The following is a 22,062-nucleotide window of genomic DNA, read 5'->3' on the forward strand; positions in this document are numbered from 1 at the left end:
TAATAATAATAATAATAATAATAATAATAATAATTTATTATTTATACCTCGCCCATCTGGCTGGGTTTTCCCAGCCACTCTGGGCGGCTTCCAACAAAACACTAAAATACAATAACCTATTAAACACTAAAAGCTTCCCTAAACAGGGCTGCCTTCAGATGTCTTCTAAAAGTCTGTTGTTCTCTTTGACATCTGGTGGAAGGGCGTTCCACAGGGTGGGTGAAACTACCGAGAAGGCACTCTACCTGGTTCCCTGTAACTTGTGGCGCTCATCTCATTTTCAGGCTGAGGGAACCGGTGTTTGTCCACAGACAGCTTCTGGCACACCGGAACACCGTGACTGGAACACCGTGACGGAGAGCACGCGGAAACACTGTTTACCTTCCATACCTATTTATCTACTTGCACTGGTGTGCTTTTGAACTGCTAGGTTGACAGGAGCTGGGACAGAGCAACGGGAGCTCACCCCGTGGTGGGGATTCGAACTGTCCACCTTCTGATCGGCAAGCCCAAGAGGCTCAGCGGTTTAGACCACAGTGCCACCCACATCCCTCAGTCTAATATAAGGCCTGTAGCTCAGTGGTAGTGCATAGGCTTAGCATGCAGAAGGTCCCAGGTTCCATCCCTGGCACGAGCAAGTAGCAATGGGAATGTCCTCCATTTGAAACCCTGGAGACCCATTGCTAGGGATAATGCTTTTCTAAAACATCGTTTTTTCCATTGTCCTTTATTGAGAGATTTTTGGCAGAAGGTAATGGAAACTATCAACAGAACTCTATGGAACAACCTTACATTTACAGAGCAAAATATCCTCTTGAATTATACCCGGCACATGGAACCTTACAAAAGGGCAATACGAGTGGACTCTCCGTGCCTTACCACAGCAAAAAGACTGATACTGATGAATTGGAAAAATAAAAATGCGGCTCCTTTCTACGATCGGATTGAAGCCTTATGCGAACTCGCAACATATGAACAACCTGCATATAAATGCAAACTTGCCATGAACAAATTCAATAATATTTGGAATCCATTCTTACAAATACTGTAATTGGTTAAGATGTGGTAAAGTACAATAACAACCTTGTAAAGTATACAGTTTTGGGTTTCCACCCCTCCCCTCTTTATTTTCCCTTCTACACGGGTCCTGTTTTTTTCTTTTTCTCTCTTTTATTTACGTCTCACCATGTTTAGTGCACATATAATTATGTACTTTTTGAACTTTCAATAAAGATGTTAAAAAACAAAAAGAAAAACATCTTGTTGTGAACAACTATATGATAGAAGCGATAAAAGACAACATTTATTACTAGGATGCTGTGTTTCATCTAGAACGCAAGCATTCTACAGAAGCGGATTTTAACATCATAGAATAAATGTATTCCAAACTCACCGGCCATTGTCGCGGCCTACACCCCAGACTCGGATGCTTACGATGGGCTGTGAATGAAGAATACTGCGATCCATGGGGTCAACCAAATTTAGCATGTCGTTCTCCAGGATAAGATACATGTCCTTTCCCTGATCAAGAGAAGAGCAAAAACAGCTATAATCTCTTACTCACTCAAAGAAGCGTTTGCCCCTATGTAATGCTAATTCAGGTGGCTTTGCCTCACCACGCAAGATGCTACTAAGAAAGGTATTTGCGGGATGCTTAAGCCTTCCTCCACCCACTTAAGTCTCTTCCACCCTTCCATATAATATGAGAATGGAGGGTTAAAGGAAGCACCATCTCATGCAATGCGGTCATTATTTATAAATTATGACCATGGCTGCTAATGCAGGTGGCTTTAAAGAGTTAGGCAAAATCATGGGGGGGGGGGGACAGCAGGAGCTATGGAGCCTACGTTATCTCTGGATAACATGCTTGAAATGAGCAACAAGGGTGAACTTACACCCTTGGACTACATGGGATGCTTGTAATTCTTATGTTTTTATAAAAGGGAAGCACCCATATTACCTTTTCAACTCAAGAGACCACAGGTACTGAGCCCCCTTGTAACCATACTGGCCTCTATTACAGGGGGACACGACCCAAGAGCCCCTTCCTAGCACTTACCGTATTTTTCGCTCTATAACATGCACCTGACCATAACACGCACATCGTTTTTAGAGGAGGAAAACAAGGGGGGGAAATTCTGAATGAAACAGTGGATGTATCATTTTTGTGCCTCATGCTGTGGCCACAGACATGTGATTTGATGGTGAGTTTGGGGTAGCCCAATGCAAAAATCCTGAGAACCCCTGGGATCTGTGCTTTGTAACCACGTTTTTGCACCATTGCAGCCCCAGGCAACAGTGGGTGCATGATTTTTTTGGTGCAGGCTGTAGCCATGGACATGCTATGTGATCTGATGGTGAATTTGGGGTGACCCAATGCAAAGATCCTGAGGATCCATGTGGACCCATGCTTTGTAACCACGTTTTAGGTGGGGAGGGAAGGAAAAACACAGAAGGGACAAGGAGCATGAGAGGGGTGTGTGGAAAAGCAGCTGGCTAAGAATGCAGGGGAGGGATTTAACGGGAGGGAGGAAAGGAAGGCAAAAGTCCCCCCCACACACACCCACACCCAAGCCAGCCCTCTCTCTCTTCCACCTGCATGTATTCCCTAAAATGCTTCCCTGGACGCAGCAGCACCGAGGACGGAGATCCTTTCCTTTCCCCTCTGCTTGCCTGGAGGGAAGGGGTTGCCTGGAGGGGAGGGGATTTGCCTGCTCTTTGTTCCGTTTGAGCAAACAGCAACTGAAACAGAAGCGGGTGGGCAGTAAGACCCTGAGGCAGAATGCAGGAAAGCAACAGCTTCCTCTCTCACGGAGCTCCCTCCTCCCTTACGCGCGCGATTGGATTTTTGCCTGATTTTTCCTCTGCACTTCAGAGGGTCAGCTCCAGGGACCCCACATTCGCTCAATAACACGCACAGACATTTCCCCTTACTTTTTAGGAGAAAGAATCTGCGTGTTATAGAGAGAAAAGTACGGTAACTTGTCCTGCACTTTGGGAAAGGAAAGAGCCACTGCTGACTCAGATGCACCTTCTTTTTCCTTGTCAGAGCAAACAAGGCCATTGCTCCAAACTAGCTGTTTTACTTCCTTGTTCTTTCTCGACAGTGGCTGCTTTTGCTGAAATATGAAAGTGCAGGAAAAAGGAGGTGCCACTGATAAAATACCAGAATTATTAGAATGGAGAATCAAATTTCTTGACTTCGCAGAGATGGCAAAATTAACAGAATCAATTAGAGGCTACTCTAATCAAAAAATTAATAAAGAGTGGGAATGCGTTAAGGAATACATGAAAAAAGTCGCTGCTGGAGCTTAAAAATCAATATGCAAAAGTTTAAAAGGCACAAAGAGATAAGATAATAATATATTAAGGATGGAATAACAAATAAAGTGAATAACGCAACAATAACAAAAATAATAGTAGGTAAAGAAGATTGCACACGGGTGGAGGGAAGTATTGGGCTGTGGGGAAGGGAGGTGAAGGGATTAATTGAAACTGTTAAAGATTGGTATAGGATTCAAGAGATTAAAATTTTCATAAAGATTTTATAAGGAAAGCAGCAAGAAATATCAAGTAAAGGTATTGGAGAGGATATAAGTGTAAATGAAAACATGAGACTTACGGTTTTGTTACATATGATTTTATTTTGGAGTTGTCTGTTTATTTTGGAGTTGTTTGTTGTATATTACGTGAATTATTTTGTATATTATGTTGTATATTATGTGAATAAAATAGTAAAGAATGCAATTTAAAGGGGACAGATTGAAATTGCAGAGTTTTGAGAAATTGAAAGATAAAGTGCGAGATTGGCTTCATTATTACCAAATAATGGAGGTTTATAATTTGGACAAGAAAGTTGGTTTCCAGGTGGAAAAATCAAAATTGGAAACAGAATTGCTAGAATCCAAAACTAAGACCTTGTCAAAAATGTATAACTTGCTGCTGAAATGGAATACTCAGGATGAGACGGTTAAATCTGTAATGATTAAATGGGCACAAGACGTTGGACATAATATTATGTTTGCTGACTGGGAAAAGTTGTGGACCACCAGGATTAAATTCACGGCATGCAATGCCTTAAGAGAGAATATTATGAAAATGATATACAGGTGGTACATGACCCCAGTCAAGCTTGCAAAAACCTATCATTTGCCCGATAATAAATGTTGGAAATGTAAAGAGACTGAAGGTACATTCTTTCACCTTTGGTGGACGTGCCCAAAGATTAAGGCTTTCTGGGAAATGATATATAATGAATTGAAAAAGGTATTTAAATATACCTTCTTGAAGAAACCAGAGGCCTTTCTCTTGGGCATGGTCGGCCAAGTGGTGCCAAAGAAGGACAGAACTTTTTTTATGTATGCTACAACAGCAGCAAGGATACTCATTGCAAAGTATTGGAAGACGCAAGATCTACCCACTCTGGAAGAATGGCAGATGAAAATGATCGACTGTATGGGACTGGCAGAATTGACGAGCAGAATCCGTGACCAGGGAGAAGAGTCGGCTGAAGAAGATTGGAAAAAATTTAAGGACTATTTACAGAAACATTGTAAAATTTAAGAAAGTTAGATGGTGTTGGATTGAAATTGAGAGGTTTCTAGCTGCAATAATATATAAGAACATAGATGGGGAAAAGAAAGGGTTTGAAAAATAAGGTAATGTTATAAGCTGTAATGCTTTAAATGAAGGATTTGCTGAACAAATAATCTTAATTGGGATACAAGAAGGAGAAGTATGAGGAGGTCTGAGAAATTTGTTATTTAAAAGTATGGTTTATGAATTTTATGCCTGTGTTTAATGTTAAAAAATAAAAAATAAAAAAAATAAAAAGACACAGTTGGGACCTTTAAAAAAAAAAGAAAAAAGAATGCAATTTAAAAAAAGAAAAAGCAGGTGCCACTAGAGAACTGGGAAGTACGATAAGACAGAGAGATTTCTTACCTCTCCCCAAATGCCAACCGTGTCCCGTATATCGTTTTTACAATAAGAGAGCTGTCGGATGCAATTGTTCACAGCAACGCTGCTTTTCCCAGGAGCCAAATCTTCCTCTGCCATTTCTACCCATCCCAAAGAACGAACCGCAAAGCACTGTAAAGGAATAATGAAAAGGAGCGTTAACCTTTTAGGTCTTAATGGCCTCCGCACGATTGTGTCATATTTTATTTTATGCAAACCCACATTTATGTTGAGGACAGCCGGTCAAGCCTTTATATTGTTGTCATCTTTTGCTCAACAAGGCAAGTTAAGAGTAGAATCATAGAATTGCAGAATTGGAAGGTACCCGAAGGGTCATCTAGTCCAACCCCCCCCCCCTTGTAATGCAGGAATTTCAACACACGGCCCATCATCAATTTGAAGCCATTCTGGACTCTGCTTAGCTTTGCAAATGTGCTAGCAGTTTTATTGCTGAACCACTGGAACAAAAAATATAACTTTCAAGCTGTTTGGCCCCAAAATGACAACTACCGTATTTTTCGCTCCATAAGACACACCTAGTTTTTAGAAGGGGAATGCAAGAAAAAAAAATATTTTTAAAGGGAGCGCTGAGCAGAGCCTGTATGCATCCCAGGCTCTGCTCAGTGCTTGCAGGCTTTTCCCCAGGAGGGAGAAGGGTGCACGGCTCCTGCGGGCTTTTCTACAAGGTGGGGGAATTCCCCCACCTCCCGCAAAAGCCCACAAGAGCTGCACAGAGCGTGTGTGTGGCTCTTGCGGGCTTTCCCCACCTGCCTCCCACCTGCATTCGCTCCATAAGATGAACACATGTTCCCTTACTTTTTAGGAGGGAAAAAGTGCGTCTTATGGAGCGAAAAATACGGTAAGCATTCCGTTTGGGTGGCTGTAACCCTTGTTTCAGGAGCCATTTGGTGCCAAGCTTATATATCAGAGTTTCTAACACTGCTGGGAAATCAGTGTCAGGACAGCAAAAAGCCCTACCCACCTTAGATAGCAATGACATTCTGGGATTGGGAGCAGTGTTCGGAACTCTCATTGTTCCAGGCATATTTTGCAAGAGGGAATTTCATTAGAGTGAGCAGTTTCTGAGTTCTGGGCGCAGTACTGCACCGAAGATTTCAGATTAAAACTGCAGAGTGGAAGGAAAGGAGGACCTTTTTCTGCCTCCCCATTTTCAGCTACTCTCTGGAGAATGGAGAAGAGACTCTCTTAAGAATATTAGAGTGGTGGGCAGGGGGAGGACTAGATCATGTGAAAAATGAACATAATATTTTAGCTGCAGTTCATTCATTTTCAGCTTTGTATTCTTGTTATAAAAAACACGCCCATTCTGTTGTTGCGCCCATAACCTAGGTTTAAGGTGATATTTAGCTCCTAGCTTTCATATCTCAGTACCTAACACTGATTGGGAGAGATCTCACATCTGTGTTTTAAAGAAACACATGAGCAGTACAATCAGGGAGAGAGACCCAAAGGTGGCAAAACCATCTTTTCCACTGCCTTGCCAAGCTCACCCTGGCAGAGTAGAAGAGGTGTTTTTCTATCCTAAGGCTAAGAATACTTTGAATCCATGCTTCTCCTCCTCTGCCCTACCCACCTTTTGCTTTTACCAAAGAACTCTGAGAGGGTGATCTAAAATAATCCTATGGCTAGGGACCACAGGACTGCAAACCTTGCTTTCCATATGAAAACTTAACATTTTATAATACACTTTACAAGGACGGCCGGACAAAGAAGTACAAATTGCAAATGAAATTGCGTTTGAGAGAACCGGACTTATATGAGACACCTGTCACAATCTTTTACAACACATGACAGTTGATTATAAATGATAAAAACGGAAGGAAGCCGAACTAACGCAGTCGCTGCAGCATGGGAAAACTGAAGACATATGGCTCCTTTGGCAAGTGAGAGAAAAATGCTAGAGTATATTATTAGTAACTATGGCTTACTATAAAGAGTCCTGTGGCAGGTAGGCAACTAACAAATTTATTGATTACATCATAAGCTTTTGTGGACTAATAAATAAATCACTTGGTCTTTAAGAACTCTTAATAGTCTGTTGCAGCAAAAACAGAAAAATCATATGTGGTTTATGACAATACTGGTTATTTCTTCAAACTGTAAAATTCCAATAAATTATACATGTAGTGGTGGAGCATAGACTGAGAGAACAAAGGAAAATATGGATACAGTGGTGCCTCGCAAGACGAATGCCTCGCAAGACGAAAAACGTGCAAGACGAAAGGGTTTTTCGTTTTTTGAGTTGCTTCGCAAGACGATTTTCCCTATGGGCTTGCTTCGCAAGACGAAAACGTCTTGCGAGTTTGTTTCCTTTTTTCTTAAAGCCGCTTGAAGAGGTGCAGTTGCGACGGACCATGCTTCGCAAGACGAAAAACATCGCAAGACGAAAAGACTCGCGGAACGAATTAATTTTGTCTTGCGAGGCACCACTGTAATTTAAAGAAGTATTTCGAATAAATCAAAACCCTTTCAACCCACTCTTATTTTCTTGCCCCTACTGCCTAGGGGCAAATGGGGATTGTCAACCTGGGAAAGTAGCCCATGTAGGAGAAGGAAAACTCTGATTCTAAACCTCTGCTGCCTTGTGGGACATCTTTGGGAGAGGAAGAGGCTAAGGAGTAAACCCTACACAAATCTGAAGTGGCGTCCCTAAGGCCTTGTACACCTCCTTTCGGCAACTCCACAGATAAACTGGTGTCAAACATATTGCTCTGCTTTCCTTTGGACCACACCAGCGACGCTAAGAGCAGAGTCTTGTCACCTGGGCAGCCCAGGACTTCCATGCCCACTGCCTAGGCTTGCGCCCCAGGGAGTTCACTTCGGTGGTGCTAACGCAGCAAAAACAACACAGGAGACTGGTTACAAGTTACCGGTCTCTGCAGCCACAGCAGGCGCCGTGATTCTCCAGTGATTTAACTTCACTCCTGGTGGTGCACTCCATTGTCTCTCGAGGAGGAGGAGTTTGGATTTGATATCCCGCCTTTCACTCCCCTTCAGGAGTCTCAAAGCGGCTAACATTCTCCTTTCCCTTCCTCCCCCACAACAAACACTCTGTGAGGTGAGTGGGGCTGAGAGACTTCAGAGAAGTGTGACTGGCCCAAGGTCACCCAGCAGCTGCATGTGGAGGAGCGGAGACGCGAACCCGGTTCCCCAGATTACAAATCTACAGCTCTTAACCACTACACCACACTGACAGATGGTTATAACTCCTTCCTTACCTTCAGCTCTCAAATAAATTTTAAAAACCCATCAAGTTGGGAAGAGAGTAGCTGCTTCCATTAGGCAGCATTCAACTGGATTGAAGTTGTCTTTTGGAAGCTTTCAACCAGTGGTTCCCAACCTTTTTTTGGCCACGCCCCACCTAAGCATCTCTAAAATTCTGATGCCCCCACCCTGTGACATATAATTCTTATTATTCAAAAAGTGAACTCCTATTCACGTGGAGGAAGCCTAAAATGCCATTCACTGTTAATAACGCATTCTCGAATTTCCCCCCTTAAAAATCAAATTTCCTCCCCGTGGGGTGTGTGCCCCACGTTGGGAACCACGGCTTTAAACGATAGTATACACATTATTGCTTACAATATGTTTCGTTTGTCTGGCTTTTTGGTGTGAGGAGAAGAGGGCAAAGGTGCCCATACCAGTGTAAACTGTAATGTTCAGATACTCTCGCTGCAATAGAAAGCTGGCTCAGTGGCGGAGTAATAAAAATAAATATTTGGAGGACAATGAGCAGATCATCTGACATGCAGAAGCCATTAGGAATAATGCAGAAAGCTTGTTCCTTTAGGCTCCTCCTGCAATCCCATCTGCTAATGGTGCGCTGGAATAAGAAGCATAGACAGAATATGGAAATAATTTTGTATGTGCTAAAGTTGCCTGACAGCACCGCCTATGATTTCCTTGCAAGCATATGGGTCAATCAGATAATGGTGGGAAGCTGAGAATCAGCACAGAGAATGTCATCGGTTGTCACGACAAATATTTGCAGCATTCTGAAGGGTAGTCGGTTTTGTTTTTTACTTTTTCGGAACCATTATTTTCATGAATCGTTGGTATTAATTTTGGTTACTGTGCTCTGGAGGAAAGACTGGCAATGCAGCTACCTTGTCTTTATTCGTGGAGGGAAGGGTCTGCCATCCCGCCCCCCAGCTCCTGACAGGAAGGTGTGTTGGTTGTAGGAATCTTAGTGGTGTTTCACTGCTGTGATATGTTAGCAACAAGGCATGACTGCGGATTTGCCCAGTGAGATGCCTACACTGTCACTGCCGGTGGCAGCTGCTTCCACACAGCCGGGTGAAGATGTGAATTACGCCCTGAAGAGGTCAATTTTATTTAGATGTGTAGATTTTCCAACATATTGACTGGTTCCAGTATACAGTGGTACCTCGGGTTACCTACGCTTCAGGTTACATACGCTTCAGGTTACAGATTCCACTAACCCAGAAATATTACCTCGGGTTAAGAACTTTGCTTCAGGATGAGAACAGAAATCGTGCTCCGGCGGCGCGGCAGCAGCAGGAGGCCCCATTAGCTAAAGTGGTGCTTCAGGTTAAGAACAGTTTCAGGTTAAGAACGGACCTCCGGAATGAATTAAATACTTAACCTGAGGTACCACTGTACCAGCAAGATCCACAAAAATACAGTGGTGCCTCGCAAGACGAACGCCTCGCAAAACGAAAAACTCGCAAGACGAAAGAGTTTTCCGTTTTGGAGGTGCTTCGCAAAACGAATTTCCCTATGGGCTTGCTTCGCAAGAAGAAAACCCATAGGGAAATCTCCGCCGGCCTTCAGAAGAGGTCCTGGACCTCTTCTGAAGGCTGGCGGGGGGCCAAAGTCTTTGCTCCCCCCCCGCCTGCCTTCCCGGGATAGCGGAGAAGCACAGCGCGTTTCTCCGCTATCCCGACGGCTTTTGAAGGCAGGCGGGGGGGAGCAAAGACTTTGGCCCACCGCCGGCCTTCAGAAGAGGTCCTGGACCTCTTCTGAAGGCCGGCGGGGGGCAAAAGTCTTTGCTCCCCCCGCCTGCCTTCCCGGGACAGCGGAGACTTCTCCGCTGTCCCGGGGCGATCTGAAAATGCTGGCGGGTGGCAGCGAAGCGTTCGCTGCCGCCCGCCAGCATTTTCAGATCGCCCCGGGACAGCGGAGAAGTCCTTGCGCCCCCCCAGCCTTCAGAAGAGGTCGGGGGACAGACTGTCCCCGGACCTGGTCTGAAGGCGGTTTCCCTAGGAACGCATTGATTGATTTTCAATGCATTCCTATGGGAAACCATGCTTCGCAAGACGAAAAACTCGCAAGAAGAAAAAACTTGCGGAACGAATTAATTTCGTCTTGCGAGGCACCACTGTAATGTATTTTAAAATGTAAACACTCTGTGCATTGTCAGTATTACCAGAAGCATCCCTAACTATGCATTCAGAAGCCAGTGTGCCGTAACAGTTAAGAGTGTTGGACTAGGACCTGGGAGACACGGGTTCAAATCCCTGTTCAGTCATGAAGCTCACTGGGCGACCTTGGGCCAGTTACTCTCTCTCAGCCTAACCTACTCACAAGGTTACTGTGAGGCTAAATGGGGAGCAGAACCATGCACACCACCTTGAGCATCTTGGGCGAGAAGGTGGTATTTGAATGTTAATAAATAAATAAAAATAACATTAATAAACAGAGTTCTAAAATACTGGAATCCCCCCCCCCCCAATTTCCTTGGGAAGCATAGGATTGAGCTATTTGGTTCTCAGACTTCTACAGAATAATAAATATCTATCCATTTTGCACGACTGTTGTGAATCATGTAAAATAAGGAGCACATTCTTAATTCTTCACTACTGCTGCCCCCCTGTGACTAACAAGCTATACTGTTGCCAGTATCTAGCATGCACTATGAATTCAGCAATCCTGCAGGGACCTTGAGTGATTTTAGCTGGAATTCTGCTATAGATGCCTGCCCACGTCGCATAGCTTTGTAATATATTTATATCTCTCTATCTCTATCTCTATCATATCTATATCTATATCTGCCATGGGGTGGGGGGCTGGAATGCAAGGAAGGGAAACCTCTAAAAATTTTCAGAGCCAGAGTACCTGAAGACAGATGGTTAGCAAGCCTAGGGAATTCCCAGGACTGCTAAACTGAAGGTTAATGTTTTAGCTTTACATCTTTAAAGTGTTCCATTTTAAATTTAAAATAGACCCCTGCAGCTGATAATCTGGCCGATTTTTTTTTCAAATCACTGTGTGCGGGTCTTCACTTTTTTAACTGGCCACCTGCAACCTTCCTTTCCTAGGCATTGGGGGGGGGGCGCTTTGCTTCTTTAGGAGTTGAGCAGCTCAGCCAATGGCACGGAGGGAGACCCTTGGGATCAAGCAGTTTAGCGAATGGCAATCAAAAACACATCTACCTGTGGCATAAGGGTGGTTCACATGATCGCTCCCAAAACTTCTTTTTCCATTACCATTACTGCAGTGCAATATAGATATAAGCCCTAGATTTCTTGGTAATGTTTATTTGAAATTGAAATATATTGAAATACTTTATTGTCACTTGTACAATTTGTATACAGTGAGATCACACGAGCACCCCCCACTCAGCTCTCTTAGTCCTAATTCCCCTCATTTACTGACACACACCCACCAAACCCCAAAGTCAGTTGCCCTGTTATTTTTTCATTCAGCAGCCTAACAGACCACGGATAGAAGCTGTTCTTTACCCTGTTGGTGCGACTAATCATGCTTCTATATCTTCTGCCTGAGGGCAGGAGATCAAGAAAGTGCCGGCCAGGGTGTGAATCATCCCTGAGAATTTTCCGCACTCTCCTGAGGCAACATTCTTCTGCTATCCAGTGGATTCACAGGACAGCCCATAATATCTTGTGCTGTATTCACCACCCTCTGTAGGCACTTCCTATCAGATGATGTCAAACCAGCATACCACACCGTGATGCAGTATGAAAGGAAACTTTCTATTGTTGACCAGTAGAAGGAGATCATCAGATGTTGATTGACATTGTTCTTCCACAAGACTCTGAGGAGATGGAGTCTCTGTTGGGCTTTCTTAACCACCTGGGTTGTATTTATTTTCCAAGTAAGGTCTTCACTGAGATAAACTCCTAGGAATTTAAAGGAAGAGACTCTCTCCACACAGCCCTGCCCGAGGTACAGTGGGACTAGTTCTCCTCTCTTCCTCCAAAAGTCCAACACCATCTCCTTTGTCTTGCTGATATTAAGGTGCAAGTTGTTCCCTAGGCACCATGTAATGCAATATAGATATAAGCCCTTGATTTCTTGGTAATGTTTATTTATCTACCTGGTAAAGCATCCTGCATGCAAACAGAAATATTGGTTTTCATTTGCCCAGATAGCTTTGAGCTTGGGGGCAAAAACTAATAAGACTGAACAAGTTCCGCTAACCCAGAAATAACACCTCGGGTCAAGAACTCTGCTTCAGGATGAGAACAGAAATCACACAGCGGCAGTGGGAGGCCCCATTAGCTAAAGTGGTACCTCAGATTAAGAACAGTTTCACGTTAAGAACGGACCTCCAGAATGAATTAAGTTCTTAACCCGAGGTACCACTGTATTTAGTTGGAAGAAAAAGATAGAGTGATGTTATTTACTGTGAAATGTTTGTCATGATGTGCATTTCTTCCCACAGCTGTGAGCCACAAAGTCACAAATTCAAATCTCACCTCTGAACCTGCCATGAATTTATAAGAGGACCTTAGGCAAGCAACGCATTCTCAGCCTTAGCAGCCAACCACCAATATAGGTTATTGAAGCTGTCCTACATAATATGGGGGACAGCATCGATAACCTATAGGCGTTGGAAGGACTACAATTTTGTAAAATGCTTTGAACACTCTGAAGAATTACATAAATGGGACATATTTGTTACTACTGTTACATAAACAATGTGCTATCTACACATTTTTTTTCATCCCTTACCATGCAACCACTGCAAAACCTTTGGTAGGTCCTGATCTCCCATTTGCAACTAAATACTATATATTTTAGAAAAATGCCCCTCTTATTTCACATAGAAAAGGGTGGTTCCTTATATGTACACTCTACGCAAGCCATTACATTATTTAAGAAGTCCTTTCATTACAGAACACTGAACAGATGTATCTGAGGAGCTGCATTTAGGTCAGAAAATTAACTACTCAGGCATCACAGTCTAGAGGACTCCTCAATCTGGGAGCAGAAGATTAAGCAATTTCCCCACTGCAAGAAAACGTATACACCAGCTAGACTGAACAATATTTAGAACAGCTTCCCCTGGCACTGATATAGAGATTAAAAACTAGAAAATGGCAAACAGATTGCACATGCAAAAGGGGAGCGGGAAGGGAAGAGGCGATCCTTTACTTCTGTGGAGAACCAAAAAGATATTCATTTACTTGATTGGGCCAGATTTAAATGGACCTCTTACCTTTGAGAAGTCCTCGGACTCTTTTATCTCATTAAAATTCCAAATCACTTAATCTAAAAGGTTCAAACATATTTTATTTTATTTTTTCCCCATTTCCATTGAAGACTCTGTTCACAAATTAACATTTTCTATTATTATTATTATTATTATTATTATTATTATTATTATTATTATTACCTCCACCATACAGAATCAAAGCAGATGTTTGGAAAACATCTGCACAATGAAAGGGAAGGCAGAATCAAATAAGCTATGGCACAGGGGGCCAAATCTCTAGTGGTACTGCAGGTATTATTAAAACAGAAACAAAAAACTTGTTTTCATGAATAGCGTGCATCTGCTTGCAGTTAAATATGTAATATTCCCTCTTCATTTTAACTGCGATGCTCTAAGGACTTTGAAACATCCCCTATTCCTTTCTGCTCTTCATGAAGGTGTTTTGTAGGTTGAATGATATCTGAAGTGGCATTTTATTGTTGCTGGCTTTTAAAAAAACCCCAATGCAGGCCCTGAGCCAAGTATTTACACACACAGAGAACTGGGCTTTCCAAAGGTGCATAACAGCAGACATATTTATTAAGATGGGTTAATTGAAGCACACTGGTCTCTTAAATATAACATTTCAAAAGGCTATGCATTTGCTGCATGTTTTAAATTTAAAAGCATGTCTCATGTTTACCAACATCTTTATTTTAAAAAGATATTTTTAAAATAAAAACCACTAGCTACAGACCTTCACAGAATCAGCCACTGGGATATCAGATTTCCCAAATCATGTTTTAAGACAGAGCGCCGATTTAAATACAGCATTACAACTCACACTGCAGCCCAAACTCTTCAACACTCAAACCTGTTATTGATGTTGCTGGCAAACTGGTCCAGCAATATTTCATATTGACAGCAAACCGTCAACAAGGTCACAAAATGTACAAGCACAACCCTTACCTCCACCTTCCTAATGTTGCCTGTATTTGTTTGTATAATAGTCAATACTTCTGTCCAAAAATGTGTTATTATTTTTTTTACAACTCTAAAAGATGTGTATTAAATCCATGTTAATTCCCTTATACTTATAATAATGCATGTTTCAGCCAAAATGTTTACTAATTCTGTATTTCACTTTCAGTTCCTTTCCTAATGACCCCTATCACGGAATTTGCCTTTTTCACAGCTGCCACACACTGTCTGCTAGATATTTTATGGCACCACGAATGGTAAATATGTACTTTTTTTTAGTGAGTAACAATCTCCTCCTAGTTGCCAGGCAAAGATTAACAAATGGTGGATTTCCCCCTGTTGGATCACACATAGTTTACATAAATACAGTGGTGCCTCGCAAGACGAAAAGAATCCGTTCCGCGAGTCTCTTTGTCTTGCGGTTTTTTTGTCTTGCGAAGCAAGCCCATTAGCGCCTTAGCGCTATTAGCGGCTTTGCGGGCTTAGCGGATCAGCTGATAAGCCGCTTAGCTGCTTAGCGGATCAGCTGATAAGCGGCTTAGCGATCAGCTGTTAAGCGGCTTAGCGGCTTAGCGGATCAGCTGATAAGCGGCTTAGCGGCTTGGGAAAAAGGGGGGGAAAGGAAAAAAAACCCCGCAGGAACTCGCAAGACATTTTCGTCTTGCGAAGCAAGCCCATAGGAAATTCGTTTTGCGAAGCACCTCCAAAACGGAAAACCCTTTCGTCTAGCGGGTTTTCCGTCTTGCGAGGCATTCGTCTTGCGGGGCACCACTGTACATGTAGGCAGGTGGGCCCAACCACTGTAAAACACTCTGTCATTAGTATCTGACCCAGCATAAATTGGATAAAATATATGGAGATAATATTCATACATGTTAGCAATCTAATAGAGTTTTTCCACACGTTATGGTCAAACCAAATAATAGTCTTATTGGATTCAGTTTCCTAAAAACCAATAACTAATGACAGTGCACAAAGTGTCATTGTATCCTTTTGTTGCTATCATTGGACTTCTGTTTTGAATTAATTTTATAATGAAATGATTTTAGAATGTTTTATCATTTTACTGTTGTTAGCCGCTCTGAGCCCAGCTTCGGCTGGGGAGGGCGGGATATAAATAAAATTATTATTATTATTATTAGATAAAGTGGGTAGAGTTTAACACTTCTGACAGCAGCCCAAATAAAAACTGCAAAACAACAACAACCCAAAACTGGTGCAAGATTGAAGTCTCTAAAATGAAACAACGGATTACTAAAGTATGGCACATTGCAGAGATCCAATCCAATTTGGTAATAAATAGGCCGAGTAAGATGAAAGAATATCAAAACCTAAAGAGGAATCTGCATCTGAAAAAGTGAGTTCTGGATTAGGAAAGCTGGTTGGCACCATTTATCCTTAAGGTGTCGCAGTACTGATAGACTTCTTCAACAAATGCTCAAATTCACTAATAAGATTGTATGTTCAATTGTAAAACAGCACTATGAACCCACTCCGTATGTTTTCTCTGTCTTTTCCCTTCAAAATGTTGTCTGGAAAGCCTAACTCTGGTGTTAACAATCTCCCTAAAAATTAAGACACCACACGACTGAAGCTTTGGGTGGCATCCAAAGCATATATTTACTTTGAATTGTTTTGCGTGTCGCTACGCTACAGCAATGGGCAAGTCCAAGCAGAGAGGTTAGCAAAATATTTGATGTTATACACTGGTAACTTCTATGGATTTGGCGAGGTCCACATTTGTGGTCTTGGAGTCAGCGATGTTTAGTTTGCCTTGGGAACCAATAGAGACAACATGGCTATATATTCCGTTAGGACAGAAAACGTACAACAAAATAATGCACATATTGTTCAAAATGCCACTACCAATGTGGAGTCAGTCCAAAGCACAGATCTGAAATGCATTAACTCTGGCAGCCCATGTCAAGCTCAAACTGCTCCCAAAATTGAATCTGACAGAGATGCTGTTTGGATTTTGTCTTTCCAATTTCCCCCACGCCACCTCCCACGTATACGTGTACGTGACTGCATCAGATTTAAAATCCAAATCCTGCAGCAATGTGGGTAACATTTAATTAGCTATATCTGCTCTAAATTTCTTCTTCCTCTTCTTTTGCATCAATATTTATGCAAGGTTGCACAGTGATCTTTTCAAAAGTAAAATAGTCTTTGTATTCTGTGAAGATGTCTTGCAGATGTCCACAAGGTGGCAGCAACACCCATTTGCAAAAATAAAATAAAATGCACTTTCTCTAAAATTCCTACATTAACTTCCTCACCCCACCCACCCCTTCTCTGCCCATGCTGCTAGATCAGTTGAAGTCGGCCCTGTGGTTAGAATGGCAGAAGCCAACAATAAGAGCACAAGCTGTTCCCCTGAGTAAGCTGGCTTACCCCTTTTCTATAGGTCCAAACTAGAAACCTTCCCTCTGGGTCAACCTGAGTCTTTGGCTTTTGGAAAATCCCCTGCCGCAGGCATGGCCAGCTGTTGTGGGGAGTATCCCATTGGGGCCTCAAAGTTGGGCAGGCCAAGGCTCACATCTGGACTCCCTTGTATCAACCTCTCCTCCAGTTCACCTCCAGGCAAACAGGTTAAAATCCATTAAAAGTCAATTTAGATCTGCAGAGGTCCAGAGATGGCTGGCTGACCTGTGGCCATCTTAACCTCAGAGTCAGTTTTATCAGAGGGGAGGAAGGAACAATACGCAAAACGAGCTCGGAGAGCTGTGAAGAGCCATGGAATTGTCAGCCATAACATTAGAAATACCCTAAGTATGAAAGGGGACGCGGGTGGTGCTGTGGGTCGAACCACAGAGCCTATGGCTTGCTGATCAGAAGATCAGCGGTTCGAATCCCCGCGACAGGGTGAGCTCCCGTTGCTCAGTCCCTGCTCCTGCCAACCTAGCAGTTTGAAAGTACGTCAAAGTGCAAGTAGATAAATAGGTACCGCTCCGGCGAGAAGGTAAATGGCGTTTCCATGTGCTGCTCTGGTTCGCCAGAAGCAGCTTCGTCATGCTGGCCACATGACCCGGAAGCTGTACGCCAGTGCCCTTGGCCAATAAAGCGAGATGAGCGTCGCAACCCCAGAATCATGCGCGACTGGACCTAATAGTCAGGGGTCCCTTTACCTTTAAGTACGAAAGACAATGTAGTGTGCCTCAAGGGGTGAAATCAAACAGCTGAAGAATCACAGCACCTGCTGTGGCTGCAGAGACTGGTAACTCATAATCTCTGCTTCCTGTGTTGGTTTTGCTATGTTAGTAGCACCCAAGTGACCTCTATGGGGCACAAACCTGGGTAGCGTGTAGGGAGATCCTGGGTTGCCCTGACAAGAAGTCCCCTCTTGGCCTCGCTGATGTACATCAAAGGAAAGCAGAGCAATATGTCTGGCGCCAACTTGGCTGCAGGAGTTGCCAGAAAGAGATTCACAAGGCCTTAGGGACTCCACTCCAGATTTGTGCAGGGTCCTTAAGCCGTTTCTTCTCCCAAAGATGTCCTGCAAGTACTACCCTAGGTAAAGGTAAAGGGACCCCTGACCATTAGGTCCAGTTGTGGCCAACTCTGGGGTTGTGGCACTCATCTCGCTTTATTGGCCAAGGGAGCCGGCGTACAGCTTCCGGGTCATGTGGCCAGCATGACTAAGCCGCTTCTGGCGAACTAGAGCAGCGCACGGAAACGCCGTTTACCTTCCCGCCGGAGTGGTACCTATTTATCTACTTGCACTTTGACATGCTTTCGAACTGCTAGGTGGGCAGGAGCAGGGACCGAGCAACGGGAGCTCACCCCACTGAGGGGATTCAAACCGCCGATCTTCTGATCGGCAAGTCCTAGGCTCCGTGGTTTAACCCAGAGTGCCACCCGCGTCCCTAAGTACTACCCTAATAAATAAATAAATAAAATTATGCTGGTAGGAGCTAAAGGACCAAAGGCAGTAAACACATAGTGTACACTGGGACTTTTCTGCCCCGCTCCCAATGCATCCCCACCTAAGCTGCTCTCTCTCACACACCACAACTGAGAATTGACAAACTGCAAGGAGACAAGTCCAATTCCCTGTATGGAGCATCCCAACCTTAGGAGCAGTTTGGCTTCAGGTGGGGCTGCAGTAGGAATGGGGTGCAGAAAAGCCCCACTGCACATGTGAGGAGAGCGAGAACCACCCTTAGCAGAAGCAGGTGGGATTCCTTAGGTAAGTCCTAATGTGCATAGGGCTCTTTGCAATTAATTACTGTATTTGGTTTGTGAAATTTTAGATGTCACGCTGATGTTATGCTTTCAATATTTTTCTCAACTAAGCAGAATATTTTTATTATTTATTAGATTTGTATACTGCCCTCCATCAGTAGATCCCAGGGCAGTAACAACAACAAAAATAAGATTAAAAAAAATACAGAAAGCAAACCAATAACCCACCCCCCATTCGCTAAACTAGTTCATAATTCCAATTTGCAATGCTTTTAGTTTGCGAAATGCTGTCTATGGGTATCAGGTCATAAAACTGAAATATGATCGCTGCATTTATTGTACATCTAGATAAGTGACTTTTTTAAAAAAAAACAATACGTTATTTTGCTTACAGACCTTGGCTTCTGGATCACTGTTGATGCTACAGGAATCATCTTCATCGCATTGTGGGGCATTTCTGTTGAGGGGAGGAAATGCTACTGTTAGGGTTAGGGCCAAACAGAATGGACAACTCAAAGATAATATTTTTGCATAATGAGTGGCGGACACCTGTCAAATGTTGGCTGGATTCACATCAACAGAGAATAGTAGGCTCCATGATTTTGAGGAGGGCCTGGAGATGCTCTTCAGATCCTAATGGACTACAACTCCCATCATCCTTAGCTGTTGTCTGTGCTGGCTAGAGCTGATCAGAGCTGGGAATCCCACAACATTTGGAGGGTCGTATGTCTTGACTTGTCGTATGTCATTGCGTATAGTGAAGAAGGCACTATTTCAGTTACTCCATATTCAGGCTTTATAGGGCTTTAGCACCAGCCCAGAAACACATTAAAAGTCAATGTGGTTCCTTCCAGACTTTTCCAAAGCTAAAAGACTATTTGTGTTATAGATATGTGAATAAGCGGCATATAAGTGTCTTAAATAAACGTGGGCATGTTTAAGGGACACCTTTCGTGGGTGCCATAGGAGGAACTGATGGGCACTCTGGCACCATGTTGGTGAACCTGGAGCTAAAGCATGTGGGCACCAGACTTAAGAATATTAATAATAATAATAATAATAATAATAATAATAATAATAATAATGTATTATTTATACCCCGCCCATCTGGCTGGGTTTCCCCAGCCACTCTGGGCGGCTCCCGACAGAGTATTAAAAACACGATAAAGCTTCAAACATTAAAAACTTCCCTAAACAGGGCTGCCTTCAGATGTCTTCTAAAAGTCAGATAGTTGTTTATTTCCTTGACATCTGATGGGAGGGCGTTCCACAGGGCGGGCGCCACTACCGAGAAGGCCCTCTGCCTGGCCAGCTCTGTTTTCCAGTTATTTCAATAGGATTACAAAAAAAGAGAGACCAGTAATCTATAGCTGCAATCCAAAACACGTTTACTTCAAGGAAAATACCTTAGAAATCAATGAGACCTATTGTCAGAGCAAATGCATCTAGGACTGAGGAGTAAAGATGATTAACAGATAAACTGTTCATACCTAAGCTTCAAAGAGGCATAGCGCAATGTTGCTCCTTCAAACTCTTTCAAACTGGGGTCTGGATTTACTGTGGCTGCATGGAGATCCTGCAGGAGGGGAAAACAGCTTGTTACACAGGATGTGAGGCATTTCGTCTATGGGTTTGCTTTTATTTTCAAAGAATATTCTTCCTGCAAAGCAGCAGCACCGTGTTTTTAGCGAATATATATGAATATAAAGGCATGCACGTATTTTGAACACTACAGTTTGTTAGGCACAGGCATGGTTCTGTTATGGGTGAGGATCTGCCCTGCTGACTTGAACAAATGCGTTGTGCGTGAAAAATATCAGAATGAGGTAGCAAGTTAAGGAGCTAGACCAAAATTCCTGTTCTCTCTGGCTGGTTGGATGTCATGAGTGATATTTTTGGGAGGATAAATACAATAAATACAGCCATGGCCATGCAAAATGATTTTTTTTAAAGGTTAAAAAGCATTAAAGTGTTCTAAAATCTGACAATATACTTGCCTTCCAAATGTCACTATTAATCTTTCCCCCATTCAGTACAGCAAAATCACTCCATGGCTGTTTCTAGATATATAATTATTCACACAGGAAGAAGCACATTGATAAAAAAATAAAAGAAAGAAAGGAGGGAGAGAGGGAGGGAGGGAGGGAAGAAAGGAAGAAAAGGGAGGGGGAACACAAAAACACTGTTGTTAGCATTGATATTTGCAGGTTGGGTTAGGGAACAGGTCACCTCAAGTTTCAACTCATTCAATTTGCTGTAGAATCTGGGCTGGCTCAACGTTTGATGCTGAACAAGCAAATTAAAAATTAAAATTTTCCACCCCAAATTTGCACTTATGCCTCATTATAATAGCACATTAAGTAATAGCTGGTTAGGATGTTATTTTATCGTTTTTAGATTTATATGCCCTAAGCTCCTTTACAAACTGTGCCTATCCCTTCAGTAACCAGCAGAGATCAATTCTCCAAGTCCCTGGAACACAGAAATTATTCTCTTCTGGTTGGAGAGCTGCTAAACTGCTCCTGTGCACCTGTAGGCTGGGTCCCTCTCAAAGGCATTTACTTAACTGAAGCAGGTGCCCCTGAATTATTTGCCTCTTATTGTTTGTCTCTTATTGTTGAGCCGGCCCTGAGTACAGAGGTATTTGGAAGCAGTAGAAGTGAGGACCACTTCTAACATTACTTACCAAGACAAGTAACTGGGACAAGGGAAAGTTCATAGGAATTAGAGACAGACACAACGCACAATGTGCTTGCATTATCATTAGGATATTTGAATGAAAGGAAGCAAATTGTGGAGCTTGACCAGATTGTCTTGGCCTACTCTGAAATGTCAATTAAAAAGAAAAGAAAAGAAAACTATTTCCATCTCCCAATGTTTGATCAGTTAGTATTTTCAAACTGCTAGAACAGACAATATAAAATGTTAGTGGGAACATAAAAAGGAAAGGGAGGGGAAATGAACAATGGAATAAGAAATACAGACAGGCTTCTTGTTGCAGTGAAAATCACCACAACTTCGCAAGAAAATACAGTACAGTGGTACCTTGGTTTACAACCATAATCCGTTCCGGAGGTCCGGTTGTAAACCAAAACAGGTTGTAACCCAAGGCACATTTTCACCAATGGAGCCTCCCAAAAAAAAAAAAAGGGTTTTAAATTATTATTTTTTAAATGGGGTGTAATCCAAAAAAAGGGACACACACTTCTGGGTTTGATGTGGTTGTAATCCAAAGTGGTTGCAAACCAAGGTAGCACTGTATTAAGAGTCCCCCTGGGTCAGATCATAGGCCTATTTAATGCAGCATCTGCTGGGAAGAGGGACTGATTGAGAAACCACTCTAAGAATTGTAGTTCTGGGTTGGTAATAGGGGTCTCCTAACAACTCTCAGCACTCTTAATGGACTACGATTCCCATGATTCTTTGCAGGAAGCCATGGCTGCTTAATGAGGTATGACACTTTTTTAAAAGTATAGTGCAGATGGGATCCAAGTCACACAACAGCAAAGAATGCT

The 22,062-nt window shown here is 42.8% G+C and overlaps 1 protein-coding gene across 10 annotated transcripts in view; it reads right to left on the reverse strand.

The window, feature by feature from the left end:
- The window catches only part of APBB2 (amyloid beta precursor protein binding family B member 2), a 170,763-nt gene that overhangs the window by 42,215 nt on the left and 106,486 nt on the right, over positions 1–22,062 (reverse strand). For 8 of the 10 annotated variants that reach the window (XM_053403225.1, XM_053403221.1, XM_053403223.1 and 5 more), the window contains 5 exons: positions 20,545–20,607; positions 20,038–20,123; positions 18,944–19,004; positions 4,945–5,091; positions 1,394–1,521 (listed from right to left, as the gene is read on the reverse strand). In XM_053403225.1, the coding sequence (XP_053259200.1) occupies positions 1,394–1,521; positions 4,945–5,091; positions 18,944–19,004; positions 20,038–20,123; positions 20,545–20,607 (485 nt within the window). The remainder of the gene's footprint in view (positions 1–1,393; positions 1,522–4,944; positions 5,092–18,943; positions 19,005–20,037; positions 20,124–20,544; positions 20,608–22,062) is intronic. The other 2 variants (XM_053403230.1, XM_053403229.1) reach the window with 1 other exon arrangement.

Source organism: Podarcis raffonei, chromosome 9, assembly GCF_027172205.1.
Source record: "Podarcis raffonei isolate rPodRaf1 chromosome 9, rPodRaf1.pri, whole genome shotgun sequence".
Classification (NCBI taxonomy): domain Eukaryota; kingdom Metazoa; phylum Chordata; class Lepidosauria; order Squamata; family Lacertidae; genus Podarcis; species Podarcis raffonei.